Source organism: Dermacentor silvarum, chromosome 10, assembly GCF_013339745.2.
Source record: "Dermacentor silvarum isolate Dsil-2018 chromosome 10, BIME_Dsil_1.4, whole genome shotgun sequence".
Taxonomy (NCBI): domain Eukaryota; kingdom Metazoa; phylum Arthropoda; class Arachnida; order Ixodida; family Ixodidae; genus Dermacentor; species Dermacentor silvarum.
Genome location: NC_051163.1, coordinates 43,774,026 through 43,797,451, shown reverse-complemented (window position 1 = coordinate 43,797,451; position 23,426 = coordinate 43,774,026). Strand labels below are relative to the sequence as shown.

The 23,426-nt window shown below is 47.5% G+C and overlaps 1 protein-coding gene across 1 annotated transcript; it reads left to right on the top strand.

Annotated features, from left to right (window-relative positions):
• Positions 1-631: 631 nt before the first annotated feature.
• On the top strand, positions 632-14,240 carry LOC119466090 (uncharacterized). Its single transcript, XM_037726583.2, has 4 exons — positions 632-967; positions 4,885-5,208; positions 10,255-10,500; positions 13,503-14,240. Exons 1-4 carry the CDS (start codon positions 947-949, stop codon positions 13,854-13,856), a joined length of 945 nt encoding a protein of 314 aa, XP_037582511.1. The 5' UTR covers positions 632-946; the 3' UTR covers positions 13,857-14,240.
• Positions 14,241-23,426: the final 9,186 nt, after the last annotated feature.

Genomic DNA, 23,426 nt, shown 5'->3' with positions numbered 1-23,426 from the left:
TTAGCGCTACACTTCGCAGACAACGAAGTCATATGAAAGAAAAAGTCATTCTCGCGTGGTATATGTAGCCCTAAAACACACCAATGAATCGCACCTTAAATTTACAGCTGCAGTTTCGCAAACTGTAACTGCAGTCCTGCTCCCTGGGATAGTTTGGCATGAAATACTTTTCACGTCCTTGATCTAATGACTTTCAACCAGGCTGCCAGGGAGGCCTATGCCTCGCCTTAAAAAGCAAACTTTGAAGAAACGACGTCACAAATGTCAGATACGCGTGTATCGATGTATGAACCGGCGGGTAATGATAACTGATCAAAGTAATTTGCACCCAATAGCATTTCAAGAGAAAACAGTGCAGAATACAAGTTTATCATGCTATTTCATAATCTCAGTGACCACCTGAACTACCATGGCGTTCTTGGTATTTTTATTTTCCTGTGCTTGCGACACACATCCGAAGATGTCTAGTGAAGACATCGCACATGGCCGACGCCATTTCGCGGACATAACTTTATTATTTTCTATTTGCCTACTCAATACGAACGTTATAAATATTCGTCATTTTTTTGTTTCACGCCCTTTTCTAGGCGTCGTGTATATATTTATATATTTATTATATGCCATCTCGCGTTTCTTTTTCTTGTGGTTAGAACGGGCTCGTTCAATGCACAATGCCACGGCGGCTCTAGAATCTTTACGACCAAGTGCTGACGTCCGCACACAGTCGAGTCATCTATCAAGAAAGCACTACGCAGTAGCGATCGGGGTAGAAACAGGTACAGCCGTGATTACGTTAGAGCCACGGTATATCAGCAGGGACAGTTGTCATTTTTTGCGTCGCTCAAGTAAGAACGTTCAGTGCCTACGTGTTCGTCGCTTTTTTTTTTTTTTTGGTTGTCTCGTCAAGTGAAGCCGTTGCGGGTGCCACAGTGAACACAACTTAGAAATGTTCCGATATCCTCATAAGGTAAGTCAGCTTAGGCACCGCAATATCGCTTCAATGCGAAAAAACAATTCTACATCAAGGAATATTAGAGCAAACTTTGAAGAAACGACGTCACAAATGTCAGATACGCATGTATCGATGTATGAACCGGCGGGTAGTGAAGTGAAGTAGGAAGGTGGGGAAGCTGGTGCCATTGCATAAATCAGGTAGTAACGTTTCAATACTTAACTATCGGCCCATTTCATTAACCAGCGTTCCCTGTATCTTTGAATCTTTGAACAGTCACCACTTAATTGTTTCTACCCACGGAGAATACTTTCTTACAAAAACACTGAAATGGGATTTAAGTTATAACTGATAATTACAGTTTTTAATTCATTACTAATTCGTCTGCTGAGCTCTCCACAATTGAAAACTCTCTCGAGCATATCAAAAACACTGCCTTAGGCTATGCGATAGGTTTATGTGGCGAAACAAGGCTTGGACCAGAACAGCCTGGCGTATGTGATACGTTAGAAATTACTGCAAGGTCTTGCTAGGCTACAAATAGCAAGGCCAGAAATATAAAGTATGCGTGTATTTGTTTGTTCTTTTCTTTTTCATGGCGATAGCCATTCAACGACTTTTTCTATAGATTTCGTGGCCACTTCGTTATTAGCATTATTACTAAGTTAACACTTTAGCATAAATGTATACCGATAAAAAAATCGCATAACCTGCCACCCTGTACTCACTTCCAATTTCGCGATGGCACCAATAGAGGGCGCCACCTGCTTCGCTTATATTAGGTCGTAAATGTGCCCTAAACAATATATAGGAATATAGAATACACTAAAGCCCATAAATGCATAAAAATAAAGTTCCTTAGCAGCTTACAAAATTCGAATATTCATGTGGAACTATAAATGACAACCCTCGTTTGTGGCAAACAGTCCTCCCGACGGCGCCACAAGAGCCATGAGAATGTCGGTTACGATGCGGTTTGTGGAAACAAAAACTTGTGCATATTCTGGACAAAATTCAATACAACGTTTTCACGTGATCAACGTTACAATATAACTATTGTAATCCTGACGCTTTAAGAAACTGTCAGTTTAACTGTAAGGAGCACAGAGACGCGACACTGGCTAACAAAAAATCATTTATTGCACCTACTTGCCCTGCATGCATAGCGAACAAGACCAACAACGTAAAATGCCCATACACACACATAAAGCAAAGGAGAAAGGCACTGGTAGTATATTCATCACGAAACATCTGATTGTTTCTCCATCAAGGCAAGAAAATAAATTTATTTACTGTGAGATGAAGTAAAAAAACTGCTGATGCACTGCATTTCTTGTTTGTTTTTTCTTAATCTGGGTTCTTAAAACGCTTTAAACTAAGAAAACACAAGGTTACATTTGCACTGTCGACAATCCTAATAGTCAACGCCGTCTCTCTTACATTCAGTCTCATTCAGTCTCTGTGCTAGTTTCATTCATCTTGCTTCAGGTATCGACAGCATTACAACGAAGTTCATGAAAAGTACATCTACCTGCTCATCATTGATTCTTCGTGAAATCTTTGAACATTCATCACAGAGTTGTTCCATCCCTCCTGATTGGAAGGTGGGGAAGGTGGTTCCATTGCATAAATCAGGTAGTAACGTTTCAACACTTAACTATCGACCCATTTCGTTACCCAGCGTTCCCTGTAAACTTCTTGAGCACATTAGTTATTCTCAGCTTGTTACCTTCATTGAATCTAACAACATTTTCAATTCATGTCAACATGGCGTCAGAAATTTTTTTTCGTTTGAGACACAGCTCCTTTCTTTCGCTAATCATTTATTCCGTGCTATGGATGCTAACGTTATTGTGGATTGCATTTTTTTAGAGTTTGCTAAGGCATTTGACACTCTTTCTCACGATCTATTGCTAATTAAACTCTGTGCTCTTAATGTTAACGATCAGGTATTAGACTGTAATAAATGTTTTCTTTCCAACCGTAGTCAATATGTCTATGTTAATGATTGTGACTCACCTCTTGTTTCCGTAACCTCTGGAGTACCTCAAGGTTCTGTGTTAGGTCCTCATCCTGTTCTTAATTTATATTAATTATCTTCCTAACAACGTTATCTCCCATATAAATCTTTTCGCAGATGACTGTGTGCTTAATAGTTCAATTACTAATCCCTCTGATGAAGCATGTTTGCAATCGGACTTGAACGCAATTTCTTCATGGTGCAGCGAATGGCTCACGACGCTAAACACCACTAAGTGCAAACACCTGCGTATTTCCAGCCGTCTTCCTGAATACACCCCTCGCTATCTTCTCAGTAACACTCTACTATCACCTGTCTCATTGTACAAATATCTGCGTATTCACTTAACACACAATCTGTCCTGGAAAATGCACGTGAACTACATATCTAACCAGGCTAACCGTACGCTCGGATTTTTACGGCGCCATTTCATAGCTTCTAACAGCACCGTTAAGCTTCATCAGTATAGGACATTAAAAAAGATCTAAACTAGAATATTCTTGCTCCATTTGGGATCATAATCAGAGAACTTTATTTACCACTTTAGAGTCGGTTCAAAATCGCGCCGTCCGCTTTCTTGTTTCAAATTATTCCCGAACAGCAAGCGTATCTGCAATGCACTTTGTCTTCCCATTCTTTCTCCGCGCTGTAAATATTTTCGCTTATGTCTTTTAACAGAATTTATTATACCAACCCTATTCTCAAAGATAAGTTACTCCTCTCTCCATCTTAAATATCGCCACGCACTGACCACAACTTCAAGGTAGGAATACCGCAATGCCGAACTAGCCTTTGCATAAATTCATTTATATCCCTTGAACTGGAAATGACTGGAACAATCTCCCTACCTTCATCACTGCCACCACCGACGTCAACAAATTTAAGGAAACTGCCGCCGATTATGTCCCTCCTCTCGTTAATGCATCTGATCCTGAGAGTACTGAAATAAATAAATAAATATTTACGTATAAACTGTACATCATTGTATGACAAAAGAGGGAAGTGCTAAGGGAAAGGCAAGGAAGGCTAACCAGGCTGATCACGGTTGTCTACCCTTCACTGGGGAAAGGGGAAACGGGAGGAAAGAAAAGCTCAATTTATGCGCGCACACACCTGCCCAAGCGTTCACCGTTCGGCGGTCACAGGCGGTCATGTCATATGATGAACTCAAGAAGCACAGCAGCGCTTTCGTGGCCTTGTACAAAGCACGCACGTGAAACCAGCGGTACCTAGGGTCTTCTGTTCTGTAAAGGGCTGCCACGTCCCGAAAGCCGTTCCAAGTTTCTTAACAAAACGTCGCTTTGTGCATTGAAGCACAAAATTAACTGGAACGCCAATGCATTTCTCCGCAAGGTTCGGGAATTAATGTCTCGAAACTGGTGCCAACCTGAGAATTCGTTCCAAGGGGATCCACCTTGCGAACTCCACGGCTACAATTTGTAAATTGCAATATGGGCCATCAGGTAATTAGTTACAACCTAACTAGTGAATTGTGTTAATTATTCGATTATGCATTTCAATTGTGCAAGTAATGTCCCCCTCTTCGAGTAGACCAGCTCATGAACTAGAATTCTGCTATCTGCCACAGGCAAACTTTAAGAATTTTTGTAAGAGCTCGCTCAAACACCCTGTATATATATATATATATATATATATATATATATATATATATATATATATATATATATATTGCAACTAACGGTGGTCCGCTTCAGACCTCTGTCAGTTGCACGTCGCTCCCCGAAGCGGCGGGACGTGTCTCGAGTGAGCTCCTGCACAACACCTTGCAATGTGGTAAACGTGATTTCATTCACGAATCCTGCATGGACCTCAATGGAGTGCGACGTAATGCCTCACGTATTTCTTTCGCTAAATCGCCAACGATTTTGTTTCTCTCTCTCATCTCCTGCAGTACAGGGACAAGCGTCCGGAGGCAGGAGGGTCGTCCTACGACAAGTACGCGCTGGAGCAGGAAGTGAAAGAGACCGGCGTCCCGAACGCCCGCATGATCATCCGGGAAGGCACGGCCCCGCTGGTGATTAGCTCGGTAGATCCGGCGGTGTCGCTAAGTGACGTCAGCAGCAAGTACATCGGCCACTCACTCCAGGAGATCGCCGGCGAACCGCTGTGCAACGCATTCTTCTCCAACCGCGGCTCCATCACCGCCTACGTGAAGACCACGAGAGCCTTCAGACGCCTGAGAGCCGTCACCTCCCTCTCGGGTGTCCCTGTCAGGGTAAAATCCCACCGAGCCTCGGAAATGTGGAGTGCAGCTTGTATTGTCAATTTTCGCCAAACATTTACATTTACTTATTTACTTAAACATACATATTGCAGGCTCAAAGGCCTATTGCAGGAGGGCGAAGTGTGTGATACATAGATGGCAAAGATAGAACCAAGATACAAGAGCGAGAGAGAGAAGAAAGGGAACAAGGCAGGGAGGCTAACCAGAGGAGAAGGGCCGGTTTGCTACCCTACGCTGGGGAGAGAGGGGAGGGGTAGGTAAAGCGACCGGAAAGTAGCGAGAGATTTAAGTACGAGGATTGTTGAATAAGTACTGGCTGATGCTCTGAAATCTTTATTTCCGAAAATCACTCATCGGGACGCTTATTCCTTTCTATAGACGGTTTCAGTGTTTACAAACAAAGCTTGCTTGCCGCTGATTGGTTGCCCCATCGAAACTTCCGGCACGAGAGCTAGAAGCACTTCCGGCTATGTTGTTTGAAGGCATGCGCGACGTGAGGCCGGCGTGTCGATGTTTGCACTGCTTGGTGGAATCTGTGATGAGCTGATTCTACATCGTGAATATTGTCGAGATGACGAGCGACTACTTTAAGGCGCTTAGCACTGAAGCAAAAGATCGGTATCGCCAAAAGCTGATGTTTAGAGACGGAGAGCTGCCCGATCCGCTGGACGATGACGTCGTGCGATTTTCGTTTTCGTCGGGCTCCAAACACCTTCCCTCAGTTACAACCCCGGAGCAACAAGCGGAGCATATTAGTGAGGACATGCAATGAACGCAGACTGTTGTCTTCAAGGCCAAAAATGGGACTGCCGAAAACTAGAAAACTTTAATGGCACTTTTTTCTTCTTTCTGGGGTTTTACGTGCCAAAAACCAGTTCTGATTATGAGGCTCGCCGTAGTGGAGGGTTCCGGATTAATTTTGACCACCTGGGGTTCTTTAACGTGCCCTACAACACAAGCACACGGGCGTTTTTGCATTTCGCAATGGCACTTTTATTGCTGCAAGATGGAAGATGAAGTGGTGAGCTGTGCATGTGTACATGCACATGTTTTCTGCCTCATATGCCTTGTTTATGCTTTTCAATATGCATTCACCAATAACTGTACATTCTCAAAAGTCATTTAGTGCAAGAAGCCTAGGTCGACTCAAATGGGACTAACTTAAATGCTCACGAATTTACCACACTTCTAACAAAATGAAACCTGTAGTGCTGGGGACGATTGCATCCATAATTGGCCTCGTTAATTCGTAAGGCTTTTAGAATGTGACCGAAACTTCCTACATACATGCACGGAAATAACTAACTTTTCTGCGATTCTGCTCTGCGATACCGATAGGAATGCTTACGGTTACGGTGCCCGGTTGCTGACCCGAAAGACGCCGTTTGGGCCCCGGCCGTCGCATTTCGATCGAGGCGAAATGCTAGAGGTCCGCGTACTGTGCGATGTTAGTGCACGTTAAAAAACCGCAGGTGGTCAAAATTATCCGGAGCCCTCCACTGTGGCGTCCGTCATAGCCCGAGTCGCTTTGGGACGTTAAACATGATAAACCAATGCGCACATGTACCTAGGTAGTAAAGCTTCAGAAGTGAACTTGTGCCCCAGATACGAAAAACATTAAAATAGAACGGCGGCAGCATGGCACCCGCTAAACAATAATTTTAACTCATGTTCGTAACATGGCGATCCACGCCGAGGCAAGAAACTGGACGAGCGGGCAAACTCGCGGCGAGAGTCGAGCTGCTCTCGCGTGAGTTACGTACACGACATATGGCCAGAACAATGGTGCAGTAGCACTTTTATTATTCAGCATTATAGCAGTCCGGCTACTCCACGCAGTAACGTACCTTGGATCAAGTGAGCAGAGCAAATCTGCGAGCTCTTGGTAGGCAAAAGGAACGGCTACCGGAAGTTTCCTAAGGGCGCCGGATGCCGGCGCACAGCGTTGCCAGAGCGCGTTGGCGCTGGATGAAACCGTCTATATGCTCCCCAATAAGGGAATTGAACGCGTCCTACCGTTAATACCAAGCCTGGATAGCATCAGTGAAGCCATCCGTTGCCACCTTCCTAAAGTTAACCTCTAATATTTTAGCTGCCTATTGCTCCTTGTCAGAGCACTGCCTCTTTTTTTTCTTTTTTTTTCAGCGTGGGGTAAATCAAGAAGTCGCAGAGTGCCGCATCTCAAATGTACGATTTTTCGAATCTTGTGGGATTCTTGCGACGCATCTGGGTACGGTTAAAAATGACATTGCTTTGACGTGGGGGAAAAAAAGCATGTTAGAAAGGTGTACCTAACATATTGCAGGCGATGTTTATTTAGGTGGCAAAAGATGGCTTCACTCACTTTATCTATAGGTTTGATAGAAACGTTGGGACGCTTATTGGGAAGCATATAGAAAGAGATAAATGTACCGATAAATAATTTTCCAACAAAGGTTTCAGAGCATCGCTCTATCAGTCTTTATTTACCAACCCTTTACAGTGCCAAATCAATGCATAACAAGACACAAAATGAATTCAGCAGGCGATAATTAAGGGGATGTGAGCACGCAGATCGGTCCAATGTGCTGCAGCGCTGACAAAAAAAAAACAGTATTTAAACGCATCGATAAAGTTCTGAAAAGGAGATATATTCCACTCATGATAGTGTCCAGTACTGCATATCGCTCTAGTGGGTGTGATGTGGTTGCTAAGTATAAGGAACTGTGGAGACCTTTTAGAGCATGAAACAGCTTTAAAGTTTCGACGTGGCGACAGGCACAGAAATGTACTATCTTGTGTGCCGTAACACTGTGAATGCAGATTCATCTCAGTTCCCCCCTTTTAGGACATCTAGCGTTTCGCGCGAAACTGTTGTACGCGTTGCCCATTGGCCCTCTGTGAAGTCTTTTCCATATGTAGTATTTTCCCTCTATACCTAAATATCTACTCCTGTTTAGTACTGTATCAGCGGGGCCTGGGTAACAACGAAAATGCAGGACGCTGGGACAAAGTAAGATTTAACGAGGACAAGCGTTCACTGCAATCTGGTATACTTCATTGCGAATTGTCCCCCCCCCCCCCCCCCCATTTTATACGCCGCAACAAAACCAACTCAGCAAACGTAGGAGCGACGCATCATCACCCTGCACGCATGCCCACGTGCGCTTTCCAAACCCGTTGTGCTCCCTAAAAGGCTGCAGCAAATAGCGCCTCTTCCTCTTCACAATCATAATCTCTCTCTCTCTCTCTCTCTCTCTTCCGAACCCGTCATTTTTTTCGCAGAAAGGCCGTTCTATGGTTTACTGACACAAATACGATGTCCTCCCGCCTTATCGACGTAGTTTCAATAATTACGTGTGTGCGGTCATTAGTGCACTTGCCTCTCGTCGTTGTGTGCCAAAACTGTGGACAGCAGCCGCAAACGCAGCAACGCAGTGCCAAGAAGCCTTCTTTTCTGTTGCGAGCGCAAATGGACATTAGATAGTCTTAGCCTGTCACTAAACGCATTGCAGCTTACTTGCTGCAGTAACTTCTCGTCGTCAGCCTTGAAGAAGGCGAGTCATCTTGTCGAATGAGAGAAGGAAAGGGTGGAAGGAAAGATCGCAGGGAGTTAAACTTTGTCCAGTTTGCTACCCTTCACTAGAGGAGGGGGAGTGAAATAGAGAGAAGATAGGATCTAGGTCTATCACTCGGTCCAAACAACGTGCAGACGCCTATATTCCGTGTTCTACATAGCAGGCAGTGTGGCGGAAGCTACGCATGTAGTGCGGTCGTACAAGTCTCACTCCGCGCGAGCTTTGAAGAGCAGTTGTTCTTGATCTGCAACGCTTCCCTACGAAATAACTACGTCATATATTCCAACTACTTACTTGTGGACGGAAGTTTACTTCAAAACACGCGATACTTGCGCATATGTCTGCTTCTAGGAGGCGACGCGCTACGTTTTGGTCGCGGTGCAAGTGATACGCTGTGGCTGCTGGACCCAGAGGCTTGTTACTGCGCTCGTGCAGTTGTAAATATATTTAGATCTCCAACGTCTTTCACGTAATGAGTACGCGATGTCTTGCGACGTCGAAGGACAGGACTTTGTCACTTTCTAATTACACGGCTCGTACATAATATATTTCATTCATACGTGACGCACTAATTTTTAGGTCGCGGATGCTAACAGCGACAGAAGTCGTCTCTATAGTCTTCGTAGCGTTGCTTGCTATATATAGGAAACGGACTATAGTGTCTGGCACTCAAGTCCGTTGCCTTCGGGCACTGTAGAACGGCTCGAGTGGCTTTCTGGGCTGATGATCGGTGAAGCCTGCCTAGCATCACTTTAATTTGCTTCAGTAAAGGAACCATCCCACAGTCCACAAAAGGTACATTGGGCTGCCTCTGTCTATCACTGCAATTACCCAATTACTGTCAAACATCATTCATAAGGATATCGAATTGGAATGGCTGATTCACCGATGTGCGCTCTGTGCCGATGGGAAGAGACTATCGATCGATCGCCCTCTCTGCCGCTGCTCCCTCTCGTTTCAAACAACGCCAGATCCTTGCTTTACCATTGTTCATTACTTAAAGTGAGACTAAAGCAAAACACTAAATTAGAATAAGCAGATAGAGTATGCTTTCAAAACGTTGTCAGCTGATGTTGCGGTGATGGGTATGATTTAAAAGAAAAAGAGGTCCGTATTCTTTCTTTTTTTTTTCGCGCATGAAATCTAAAGAAAGCCGGTACGTCATTTCGAGGACACAAATATCGAAGTATTTTTTTTTAATAATAGGGTCGTCATGGCTCAATAAATGTTCTCAATGTATGCAAGTATTCGTGTCATTTATAATGCAATACGGTGCATCTTTGCTGATGAAAACAAGTTAACTGAGCCCGAGAAGACGCCGTTAAAATCCTTACGGGCGTAAGGGTGTGAGTTAAGGACCGATATGCACCGTTAAGGACACTTAAAGGTGCAAGTCTGCTTAGAGTGTACGATGGCGATCGCGATGAACCCCGTTTAAGGTTTGCCTACTCGTACCCGTTCCCCTTTCGCAACGCTACAGGCTGAATTTCCACGCTGGTTCCACAAGAACGCCGGTAAGCTGAAGAACGTGCCGGCACGGTTCACCGAGAAGAACCTCCTGGACCGCCTCTCAGAGGTGGGGGTGATTAACGTACGCCGCCAGATCACCCACACTATACTTCCGGACGGCACTGTGGACGCCAAGCCAACGGAGCATGTCGTGGTGCACTTCGGTCCGGACCGACTGATGCCTGCCCAGGTCAAGCTGGGATTCACGCTGTACGAGGTAGGAAACCAACTGACCATGCAATCTTTTTTTTTACAGCGAAGCGGTTTATGCGGACCATGTGCCGTCGTTGTCGGACTTCGCTAAAAAGGGGCCACGTGACCTAGCTGGAGAGAAGAGGAAAAGAAGAGCTGAACAGGGGAAAAGGGGTTGGAGTGACCCCTTCCCCTGTGAGAATGCTGTGAGAGGGTGCTGATGAAAAGGAGAACGGGGAGTGGGGTTGACGTAAATCGCGCCGTCCAATACTCGCGTTGGAGGGGGAGAGCGTGAGGCGCGCCAACCAATGACGGTGTATAGGACAAGGTAGGTCAACGGAGGAATGGGGTGTGAGTGGAGTTACCGTCAGCGTTGGTTCTATATACGGAGCTTTGGTCAAGGACTCTTCTCTGGGAACGTGGTAAAAAAAAAAAACGTGCGGGACGCGCTAGGAACGTCATCGTTCATGGATGCCGACGTGCCCTGTCCCCCGCAAGTAGCGCCATTCGGGCCAGCCAAGCGGCCGCGAATGGACAGCTTCGCTGTTGGACCATCTTCACGGAGTTGAAGGGGCGGTGATTTCTTTCAGTCGTTGACCCCCTCCCCCTTCCCGAGCAAAAAATTAAATAATTATGCAGATCGCAAGCAGTGTGGGATCCGATGTTGTTCAAAGCATTCTGCTTATAGCTGGCTACCCAGCATTGTTCGGGGTTCCGCAAAGCATCACCAGGTGGATCAACGTGTTTGTGTGAGGTAGGGAGCCTATATGCACCGCTGTTTTTCATGTAGGCTCCATAGTGCGAGGTAAAGCCCGTTAGTGCGAGGCGAGCAATTGCGTGTGTGACACGAGATTGGGTGCGACAACACCAGCAGCAAGACTACGACAGCAGTGACGAAAATTGTATGGTGGAGACGGCATGATTTCTACTCGGGCCGTTCGACGAAAGTTTACGACATGCCGATATTGTTTCGTTCTGCATAGTTGCTACATAGTTCTGCGCATTAACTTGCTACAGCGCGTTACCCACAAGACTTAGACGAAGAAACATCCCAGACAAACACGGCGCTGACACGGTCGAGTCTTACATGGTCGTTCGTCTAAGTCCCGCTAGTAACGCTGTTTAGCAAGTCAAATTGGATTACAAACTTGCCCAAGTTTCCATCCTGTTAAGTTGGTGCTCCGACGAGGAAACGTTAAAGTTCATTTTACCTGGCCCGATCTTGAAGGCATTGCAATATGGCACATCAACGTAGCGTAAGTTTCTACTAGGAAACGACTGGAGAATGTAGGCTGATCGAGAAGGCACGCAATCTAACACGGTCTGTTAAAGCGCTACCTGTCATGAAAGGCGAAAGTGATAAACTAGCACGTGACGCAAGCGCAAAACGTCCCAAAAAGCAGTGGATTTCGGTACGAATGAAGAGTGCGTGCGAACGTGGCCTAGAACAAATAAAGTAAAAAATCCGGCAGATCCCACTGCGACGATCGCTCTCGACGGTGATGCGATTAGCATTCAATTAATACAGCGACACAACGAATTGCCACCGTCCAAACGAGTTATGTATGAGGCGTGCACTCCAGCGCGACTCCTCTTTCGCTCTTCCCTAAAAACACTCGCGGCATCACCGCGAAGTCTTCGCATGGCCACCGAAATGCACTGGCGTGCGTCTGCGTTCGAACGCTGAGAAACGCGTCATGCGGCCGCCGGGCTCCTTTCTCGAGCTTCATTCTACACACGCTACGCCATCTAGTGGCACGGCCGAGAAGCGCGCACGTCGCCTCCGAGACGCGTGGGGCGCCGGCGCGTGCGAACGCTGAGAATTGTTCCCTCGCTTACCGCACACCCTCTAGGGACGTACACACTGATCCATGTGGCGGCAGGTTCATTGAACAGCTGCGCATGCCCAGTGCATTAATGAGGCAGCTTGCTGAAGCGTTGGCGTGAAAGACGTTCATTGAAAAGCGGCACAAACACAGTGCATTTCTGGCGTAGCCAGCTAAAGTGTCGGGTTGCTGTCTTTGAGGAACTGTTGTGACGGGGGCTCGATTACGCTCATTATCGGAGAAGAAGAAGAACGTAAACTTTATTACCAAATCAATCAGATTTGAGTCCGGCGTATAATTAGTGGGTCTGGGCACCCGCCGCGGACGCGGTTCCTAGACCTCGTCTCGAAGCGGCTTCCTCGGCTCGCTGGACGGAATTTAAGGAATTTTATTCGTAATTGCAGAGCGGCACACAAACTGGTACGTGCCCAGTTATCCAAGTTCGCATCAAAGAGTTTTATTGGACAGCGGTGTCATACCCGGTTCTGCATCTACAGTGACCCGCGTCGGCGTGAAAACGGTTCGTTCAAGAGCGGCACATGTGTACACATTGCAACATACTACGCCACCAAACTTGGTCCCACGGTTGGTTTCGAACCCTGTTGCGTCAGCACAGCAGCCCGATGATCTACCCGTTCTATCCAGTGACCCAGGGAGGTGGGAAAACGGTTAGATACAATGAGACGCGCATAGAAACATAGATAGCCCCGGAACGTTCTAGAAGTACCCTAAGAATGCCAACACACTAAAACAACGTACATGACCTGATGGTGAGAGCGTCGGGCTACTCTTCTGCAATATACAGGTACCATCCCACGCCCTTCTCGCCCACACTATGTCCTCGTCTCAGTCTTCATACGCTGTAAACATTGAATCTGTACCGACTCGCCGGGTATTCTACTCTCACCTAATGCCACTGTCAGCCACGCATTTTTTTTTTTTTTTTGAGGGACCAAGAACAAGGCCAGACAGTAACGTACCTGCCTACTGCAAAATGGCTGGAATGACGCGAAGAATGCCAAGCGTTCTTCGAGCTATTTTGAAATGCTCTGATTAACCTTGTTGTTATTCCCTTTGTTGCAACACAAACACACGTGCTTCAACACTCTGCTCTAAACACCGCTGAGCCCGTCACGTCGCACAAAACAAGGCCGTGCAACTGAATTCCCCTGTTGAGTTCAAGTCTACTCGACGTGCCCAGGTGTACCCCTACGTGCCGCCGCCGGTGCAGTGCTCCAAGTGCCAGGAGATGAACCACGTGGCCAAGTCGTGCCCCAACGAGACCCGCTGCAAGGTCTGCGCCGGGCCGCACGGGCACCGGCTCTGCACCGCGGGCAAGCGCAATCGGCAGCCGCGATGCGCGAACTGCGGCGGCGGCCACACGGCCTCCTACGCGCACTGCCCGACCAAGATGCGTGAGGTGCAGCGGATGTATAAGGAGCGGTTCGACGAGCTGCGCAAGCAGCACGACAAGCTGCGCGAGCTCGACAATCAGCGCGAGGTCGAGGAGATGGAGAACAGCTCCCAGTACAGTCGATACTTCGTCTTCGACTAAAAGCGCGTAAGACAAAAAACCGCTAAGTCAACAACAGCTGAAACCAAAGAAAGACAAGGTCTTCTTGGGCCGATTAGTGTATAAGGCATTTTTTTTTTTTTTTTTGAAAGACTGCGCTACTTTCGAGAACGGCCCACATGTTGAGTTGAAGCGTGAATGCGATGCGTGATCGGACCAGCATTTCTCGCTGAATTAAGTACACACTTCCGGTTCCGGCTTGAGGCGGGAGTGCACCAAGGTGAATTTTTCTTTCTTTCGGCCATCTTGCGCTAATTACGCATTTTTACTGCTCCCTACTTGAATCTTCTTCTTTTATTCTTTCTGGAGTTTTACGTGCCAAAACCAGTTCTGATTATGAGGCCCACCGTAGTAGACGGCTCCGGATTAATTTTGACCACCTGGGGTTCTTTAAGGTGCACTACAACGCAAGTACACGGCCGTTTTTTTTTTTCATATCGCCTCCATCGAAATGCGGCCGCCGCGGCCGGGATTCACCACCGCAGCGGGTTCCGCGCTACGCTATCAAGCTGCAGTTTAACGTCCTCTTCGTTGTCCAAAGTGCACTATACAAACCCTTAAATTGCCCTAATTTGACGAAAGTGGTCAAAAAGTGGCCGCAAGATAACCATATCCCAAAGGCACCAAATTCATTCGATGTCGCCAAAGAAGACCTTGTCAAAAGAACAAAAACAATAAAAAACTAGCAGGCCCTTTTTTTATGTAACTTTATGTGTCAGTGCTTTAATATAGTCGTTCTCTTCTTCCTGTCCTGCTTTTGTGGCTTTCCTTGGATGCAGGACAATCCAGATGTCCAGCGACCGGGACAGAGTATTACGAAGCCCGCTGTCTATCCTACTTGTTTCCTTGTTTTGAACAATAAAACTACATCAACTGCACTTGAGCGGTTGTAATGCGTTGTTGCCTATACCTCTCATTCGATCACTCCGACCGCTTTCTGCATGAAACTCTCTCTCTCTCGCTCTCTTAAAACTATGCGTTCCTATAAAGCTTCTTCGTGTTTCTTTAACCTTCCTTCCTTTCTTCCGTCTATCTTTCTATTTATCCTTTCCGCTGATACTTGCTGATTCTCCCGTATTTCCTTATGTTTCTTGCAAATCTATTTTACAGCATTACCTCAATACGACAAAACTCATAATCCTATTTCCGCACACTGTACATCTTTATGTTAATAAGAACTGCCTGTAAGTACAATTGTTTGACTAACTCAATTTGACTTTGAAATTATAAGTGATTTTATATGCACCCTCAGCAAGTTCCGCGGTGTTCCGCGTCCGATCTGCCGCCGCTGTCACTGCACCTGCCAACATGGCGTAGCCGAGTCTTTTCGAAGTAGAGGGAAGGGGTGTGGGTGCTCGCACTTGGGCGCAGACAGGAAGAAGAGGCAGTTGTTTGTTTCGGAAGTTAGCCCAGTGGCACAACCAAATAAATATGCAACTGCAGGTTGGTTTCGGCGCTATACATCAGTAGGGCTTGATGGTTGGCTCACATGAAGCTAGGGATAATATTCCGGTGGTCTCGTGGGATGGAAGGCCACTCGAACTGCAATTACTGGTCTTTTATCCCACGAGACCACCGGACTACGATTCCTTGCTTCATGCGCTCTACCATAAAGCCCTACTGATGTATAGCGCCGAAACCAACCTGTAGTAGCAAATTAGGCATGAAATGACTTTAGCTTCCGTTGTCCGCGACCTTCAAGTGAGCTTGTGCCAAAAGCCAGAGCAGTTATCCGTACACTCAAGCGAGAACATCCGGGCAACCAGTAAGTTCAGAAAATGTGGTCTCATGGCCCCCAACCGCATTGCATACGCTAGTTACTTCCCAAACAAGTTACAAAAAATATCGCTTCCGCTTTCTTCCTAATGTTTCTTCACAATATTCCTGAAGCCGTAACTTCTAGTACGCTGAAGTTTTATTTATCATTTCCAATATAGACGTACAGAAGGCCGATAGAGGGAACCATACACTTGACTGTCATCTTTTTGCGCTGAGATAGCGTTCGCTGGGTTGCCTGTGCTCATTTGAACACCAGTGGTCCGTGACAAGAAAATGTAGCGACAGACGCTATCCGGGCTACGCTGCTGGAAGAAGAAATGTGGTTGAAGGCTGCGGCAGCGCAGGCAGCAAAAGACGCCATATGGTAGCCATTTCATGCTTACATCTACTCTCGATTGCGGAAGAGTCAGTGTTTTATCATCATCATGTGTTTGCCTGTTCATTTCCATAGCGCGTGTGGGCGCATCATCAGTGTCGACTGCGCCGAGGTTCCTTCGTCGTGTCTCTTGCGCTCAATGAAGATCAACCCTTACTGTGACGTCACAGCTTCATACTTAGAGAACCAAGTACGAACTAAAATACAAAAGAAAAACTTGAAACGTTGCTCCGCCCTAGTTCAAATTGTTGTGTTATCCCTTTTATTTTAGAGGGTGCACTTGTATCCTTATACAATAGTTAAAGAACGGGCTTCGTATCGCTCGGGTGGACGGCGTTGTCTTGACGGGTAGCGCCTTTGCGGAGCTGATGTCTCTGATGGAGGAGCGGGCGCTGGAGGGACAGACTCCACGGGCACCGGCTCTTCTAACGTTGGCTGGTCGCCAGTGTGGCTTTGAGGGAAGGCCATGGGAACCCCTCCGTGAAGTCTGAGTCGGATTCCCTCTGTGGCACCGTAGGGCCTGCGCCAGCCAGCAGCTGGTCGAAATGTCGACGACAGATGAACTTGCCTCGGGGTGTGGTTACCATGACTTTGTAAGAGACTGGTCCAGTCCTCTTCAGAACGGTTCCACGAACCCACTTCGTTGAGCCTCTGTAATTGCGAACTAGAACACTGTCATAAACACAAAAACAGTCTCTGTTGCTCCTCCGCTGCTGCATTTGGGTGAACTGACTATGCATCAGCTTCCCCTCCACTGTACGCTTCATTGCATCCAGCCTGGTGCGCAATCTTCTACCCATCAACAGGATAGCTGGAGCTTCTCCAGTCGTAGGGTGAGGCGTATTTTGGTACGCCAATAAGAAGTTGTGAAGTGTTTCTTCGACAGACTCACTGGGAGGTGACTTGCGTAGAGCAGACTTCAACGTTTGCACGAAACGCTCCGCCAGACCATTTGTGCTTGGGTGATAAGGGGCGCTCACGACATGTCTGGCCCCGACGTCCCGCATAAACGCCTTGAACTCTTCGGACACCAGTTGTGGTCCATTGTCGGACACCACCGTCTCCGGCACTCCGAATCTGCAGAAAAGTTCAGCGCAAGCAGGCAACAGTACGCTCGGACGTTGTGCTTCGCATAACGAACACTTCCGGGCACTTCGAGTGTGCATCCACAACCACTAAAAACATAGTTCCTCGGAAAGGTCCCGCGAAGTCCAAGTAAATTCGCCTCCACGGTGCGGTCGGCCATGCCCAGGGATGCAGAGGTGCCTTAAATGGATCATTTCATTGTTCCTGGCAGGTTTGGCAACTTCGTACCTTTGTCTCTAAGTCTGAATCAATTGACGGCCACCAAACATAGCTGCGAGCCAGCTCCTTGCTCCGGACAATGCCGGGATGACCTAGGTGCAGGTCGTCGAGCACGGATTCCCTAATAGGGGACGGAATAACAACCCTCAGGCCATACATGAGGCACCCTTGATGCACGCTGATCTGCAAACGTCTGTCGAAAAATGGTTTTAAGCTCGCATCTCGCAAGTACAATGGCTAGCCTACGGTTGTAAGCTGGACCACTTTACTGAGCACCGGATCACGTGCTGTAGCGAGCGCTATCTGTTTGGCGGACACAGGCATAGAGTCCAGACGCAAGGCATAAAACGATTCCTCGCCTTCGGACGTGCCGTCTTCAGGACCCAGGAGCGGGAACCTAGAAAAAAAATGTCGCTGTTTCGTCCGAAATTCAAAAGCATTAATTGCGATAGCAAATTAGCAGAGAGCTATTCGGAGTAGGGATAGTAGTTTTATCGGCTGCATAAACTTGCAAGCATTCGCTTACTAAATGAATTAACAAGCATGGTGTCAGCGCGCACAAGCAAACATGAATAGATCATACTGAAGGACCGCAGACAACGGCTGTCAAAACGCTGGCAGCAACGCCTAAGCGGGCGAAGGTTCGTGCGGTCTATCGCTTCAACGGAAACTGAGCGGAGAATGTACAGCGCATACAAAGGTCAGAGCCGTGTGGAGATAAGAGACCGTGCGGGCGACCGCCACAGTCGGGCAAAGTATAGGAGTGCGGTTGTTGGCAGAGTGGAAGCTGCGCCCCCCACTCCCTCCCGCGCTGCCTTCCCGCTTTCTTGCTTTCGCGTGGGAGATTCCGCGGCCAGTTCCCCTTCGCCTGGTTGCAAGATATGCCTTTGGTACCGGAACAGAGTGTCGCCCCGCCTCCCTCCCTCCCTCCTTCCCATACCCCCCCCCCCGGCCTTTCGCGCGTCGGTCGCTTTTGCTTTCCGCCGTACGTTCGTTCTCCGTGATAGCACGCGTCGCCCCCACCCCCCGCGCTTTCGCTCGTGCATACGGCGCGCGGCGACGATTTTATCGCCCTTGGACTGTATACGGAACCTCACGGCGACGACGACGACGGCAGAAATCTGGTTGAAGTGTCCATATAATTGCTATCGCAATAAAAATCCGCTTCTGCGTTGTCACTGGACTTTTTGTACACGAGCGAGTACTTGTAAGCGGACCACGTGACCGCCCATCGCTGTAAGCGTACTGCTGCAATTGGTGGAATTCCTGTTTTTTGCCCCAGAATTGTTTGTAATGGCTTGTGATCCGTAATGAACGTGAAACATCTTCCATAGATGTAGAAATGAAACTTTTTGACGGCAAAGATAATGGCCAGCGCTTCCTTGTCTAGCTGACTGGACTTTTTTTTCGGCGTCAGTTAATGTGCGCGACGAATAAAACACGGGCCGAGAGCTTCCATCCTCAGTTACATGAGACAGTACTTTGCCCACACCGTACTGGGAAGCGTCACTTGCCACTTGCAAAGGTTTATCTGGGTCGTAGTGCCCCAGGATAGAGGATGACGCCAACGCATTCTTGATTTCCTCGAACGCCCCTTGACACGATTCATCCCAGAGCCATGGCTGGTCGCGACGCGGCAGTTTGTAAAGTGGACTCGCCAGAGTAGATAATCGAGGAACAAACTTCCAGTAGTAATTTACGATGCCCAGAAACAATTGTAGTTGCTGCTTGCCTGTGGGTGCGGACGCTTTCATCAGAGCTTCTATCTCGTCTGGCGTTGTGCTGACACCTGCTGCACTGATAACATGACCCAGATACTGTAATTCCGTTTGGGAAAGCGAACACTTTTCATTCTTTACTCGAACCCCGCGCTCCGTCAACCGCTTCAGAACCACTGCGAGGTTCGCAAAGTGCTCGTGTGACGTCTTGCCGGTGATGAGAATGTCATCCAAATGGCAGCTGATGCCTTTCAGGTCTTTCAACATTGTTTCCATGTTTTGGAAAATGGAAGGTGCCGAAGAAACCCCGAACGGCAGCCTGTTTACGGAAAAAAGTCCTTTATGAGTATTTAGCGTCAAGTACTTTCTTGACGACTCTGACATTACTACCTGCTGATAGGCTCGATTTAGGTCAATCTTAGAAAATTCTTGGCCCCCTGCGAGCGCTGTGAACAACTCGTCGATTCTCATAAGTGCATACCGGTCAGCTTCAAGACAAGGGTTTAGGGTGGTCTTATAATCACGGCGTAGTCTTATGCCACCGTTATTCTTTACTACTGGCACAACCGGCGTGGCCTAGTCACTTGTCACGACTGGTGAAATGACTCTCATGTCTTCCCACTTCTTAAGCTCAGCCTCGACTGCCGGTTGCAATGCAAAGGGCACACTTCTTGCCTTCATAAATTTTGGCACGCTACCTTCTTTCAGGGACAATTCTGCTCTTTCTTCTGTAATTGTCCCCCGTTCGTCTTGAAACAAACTCTGGTACCTGTCTAGAAGAGCGCGCAGTCTGGAACATGCGGAATCGTCCCACCTGGGAATAGCGTTGAGCTTGAACATACGGCTCCAGTCGAGTCGGATGGTGTGCAACCATTGTCGACCTAGAAGAGGGTGACCCTTTTCTCTCGCGATGTAAAAAGGCAGCTGGGCCCTCTGCTCTCCGTACTGCACGGCAAGGTGAGCAACTCCGACAGGCTGGATGATGGCTCCATCGAACGTCCGCAGCTTCAGCGTCGTTGGCATGACCTTGATTGAGGGAAACATTTGACGAAACTGATCCAAAGACATTACGGACACAGTAGCCCCAGTATCCAGCTCCATTTCCAAGGGAACGTCTTGTACGCGCATTGAAATTTTAATCGGCTCCAGACCAGACGAAACAATTCCCTTCACGCTAACAGAAGCTTCAACGGGACTCAACACCTTCATCGCGTTTCGACGCGCTCCCTTCGTCGTTCCTGCTTGTTAGCTTGGCACACTTTTTGAATGTGTCCTTTCTTATTACACTTGAAACAGATGGCCGCAATATGCGGGCACAGACTGCTTGCATGCTTCGCAGTCCTGCAGTGGTAGCAATTTCCTTGCGTCATATCAGTTTCCCCAACCGCTCCGACTTTGTGAACGTCTGATAAGCTTGATTCCGAAGCGCGTGCTTCTGCCACGCTCTTTTTCGCCGCTTCCATGGCTAGCGCTCGTTCTACTGCTTTCTGGAAGGTTAGCTTGTTATCCTCCGTGAATAGCACGCGCTGTATATCTTCTCGGCACAGACCGCAGACAAAACGGTCCCGCAGGGACTGATCGAGGGCGGATTCAAATTCGCATGTCTGTGCCAATTTCCGCAACTGCGCAACGTATTCCGAGATTGATTCAGTCTCAAGTTGCACTCTTCTGCAATATTTTGCGCGTTCGCTAATTACCGACGGCTTCGGTGACAAATGGTCACCAAGACGTTTCTTTAAAAACTCGAAACCTTTAGCTGACGGCAATTCCGGCGCGGTCAACGACTTGAGAAGACTGTACGTCTTTGGGCCTATGAGACTCAAAAAAGCGTGTACCTTGTCGTCCTGGGGGATACGGTTGACCTGAACAAACGACGACAAGCGTTCCTCGTACGACGGCCAGTCGCTTGCGGACTCGTCAAAGGGCTCGATGTGTCCCAGTCGACCCACGATTTGCGTCACTGCACCCGCCGCTGCCGGACCTTCCATTGCTATGTCAGCTTGCCGCAGAATTGGTCAGGATCCCATCCTCGTCGCCAATGTCGTGTTTTCGTCGGGGGGAAACCGCAGACGAAGGAAGAAGGCGTAAGCAAAACAGCTTTGATAGCGGTTTGATAAGCTTTGATAGAATTTCGCGCGAACACGAGCATATACGATTAGGGTACTAATCAATATCTGGTTTGAAAGCATGCAGTATGTTAAGTAAAAAAATAAAAAATAAAACGATGATTCCGATTTAGTTTCAGATTCTCTGACAGTTTATGGCGCAGAATCAACGCAATAGTGATCAACATTGAAGTGGCAAACATTTTGAAACTGCAAACCGCAGCATCGTGGTTAGATGAAATGTCATATATAAGCATCGCTGTCAACCTCAAGTACTCAAACGTTCCTTGCTTCTTTCAAGAGTTAGTACGGAAGTTTAACTTCATTGCAACGTTTGCGTTACGATCTGGCGCGACAACGTAAAAAGTGCGGATCCACCACACCAAAACCCGTCGTATATAGCGAGACACATTCCACAATTTTTATTTTCTCCCTCGCGGTCAGTACAGAACACAATAATTTGCGTATCCACGTATATGACATCGCTGAAGGGGGAACCATCTCCGGTAGGAGCTACTGAACATGCTTCTGCAGCTGCGTGCGAGCATCGCACAATTATGGCAGTGCAAACATCCATCGCATTGGGTAAACGAAAGAAAAAGAAGTTGTGTAGCTTGCACTGGAGGCGCAATGCTAAAGAGACAGCGAAGCTGATGGGCACCTATAGCTAGTCCTGGCTTTTAGGCTATAGGTTAAGCACTGCTAAGTCATCCCCAGAATTTTCCGGAATTTATTGATTATTGATCGATTATCGATTAGCTACTGGTTACCCGCCGCGCTGGCTCAGTCAGCTAAGGCGTTGCACTGCGGAGCACGAGATCACGGGATCGAATCCCGGCTTCGGCGGCCGCATTTCGATGGAGGCGAAATTCAAAAACGCCCGTGTGCTTGCGTTGTAGTGCGCGTTAACGAACCCCAGGTGGACAAGATTAATCCGGAGCCCTCCACTACGGCGTGCCTGACAACCGGAACTGGTTGTGGCACGTAAAACCCCAGAAAGAAGAAGCTATTAATTGGCTATCGATTGGCTGTCGCAATGTATTGGCCACGTATTTGGACTAGGCTAAGCACTACCAAGTCATCCCCAGCATTTTCCGGAATTTATTGAATATTGATCGATTATCGATTAGCTATTGATTGGTTATCGACGACTGACTAAGTTTAAGTAGTCCCAAGAATGCTTAGGTAGACTTAGCCAGGCTCAGCTTCGCTAGTTAACAGGGGTATGTGCCATTGCGCTTGGACCTTTTCTGCACGGACCTTTTCGCACTGACCTTTCCCGAGGGGCCAGGGACTAATGGGCGCCTTAAACAGCTCCGCTGTTAAGGCGCCCATTAACGATGTTAATGTCGCTTAACATCGACCATTGGCGATGTTAAGTAAGACATCGACGCCTGCGCAGCCCTATTTGTGTGCACGCTGGACATTGCTGCTTTCTCTTTTCGCGATCACGAGTACACGAATGCGGCTCATTCAGGTGCATGAATAGCAAAGGCCACGAAATCCGCCAAGTTCCATGCAGTTCCAGAGAAGTGCTTTGAGAAGTGACTACATTTACCATACATTAATATGTTGTTGTTGTTGTTGTTGTTGTTGTTGTTGTTGTTGTTGTTGTTGTTGTTGTTGTTGTTGTTGTTGTTGTTGTTGTTGTTGTTGTTGTTGTTGTTGTTGTTGTTGTTGTTGTTGTTGTTGTTGTTGTTGTTGTTGTTGTTGTTGTTGTTGTTGTTGCTGACTCTTTTCATGCAGCTTTGTTGCATCAGATGTGAGCACTAAAATAGGTGTGCACGATGTCTTGTTTGGTTATGAGTACAACCAGCGGTTCCGTGAAAAAAGAAATCATGTGTTGAATGGTGGCGCTTGTGTGTGTTTTTCGTTTCCTTCTTGTATCCTCGTTCTTCCAGCGCTACACTTCATGCCGTTCCAAGGTGATCATCCAGCAAGCCCACACCGCCAACGTTGTCAGCATGGCATGAGACCGGCTCTAGTTCACGACTTGCCTTCGCATTCCCACGCCGTGCCCGAAGAAATCGCTGACCAAAGCGGACTTTGCAGAGCAGAAGAAGAAACGTACAGAGAGTGCCAGGCGTCGGCTATGATATGGACTCGGGAAAACTTGCAAGGCGATTCAACCTCTAGTTGACCTCGATCAGAAATTGTCCCTCCAGCGCACTCTCACAAATATACGGTTCATTAACCCCATTCTAAATCCAACTCGTCCACGAAGACATTGTCTTTCATGGACAAGGAGGTTGAATCGCCTTCCGACTTT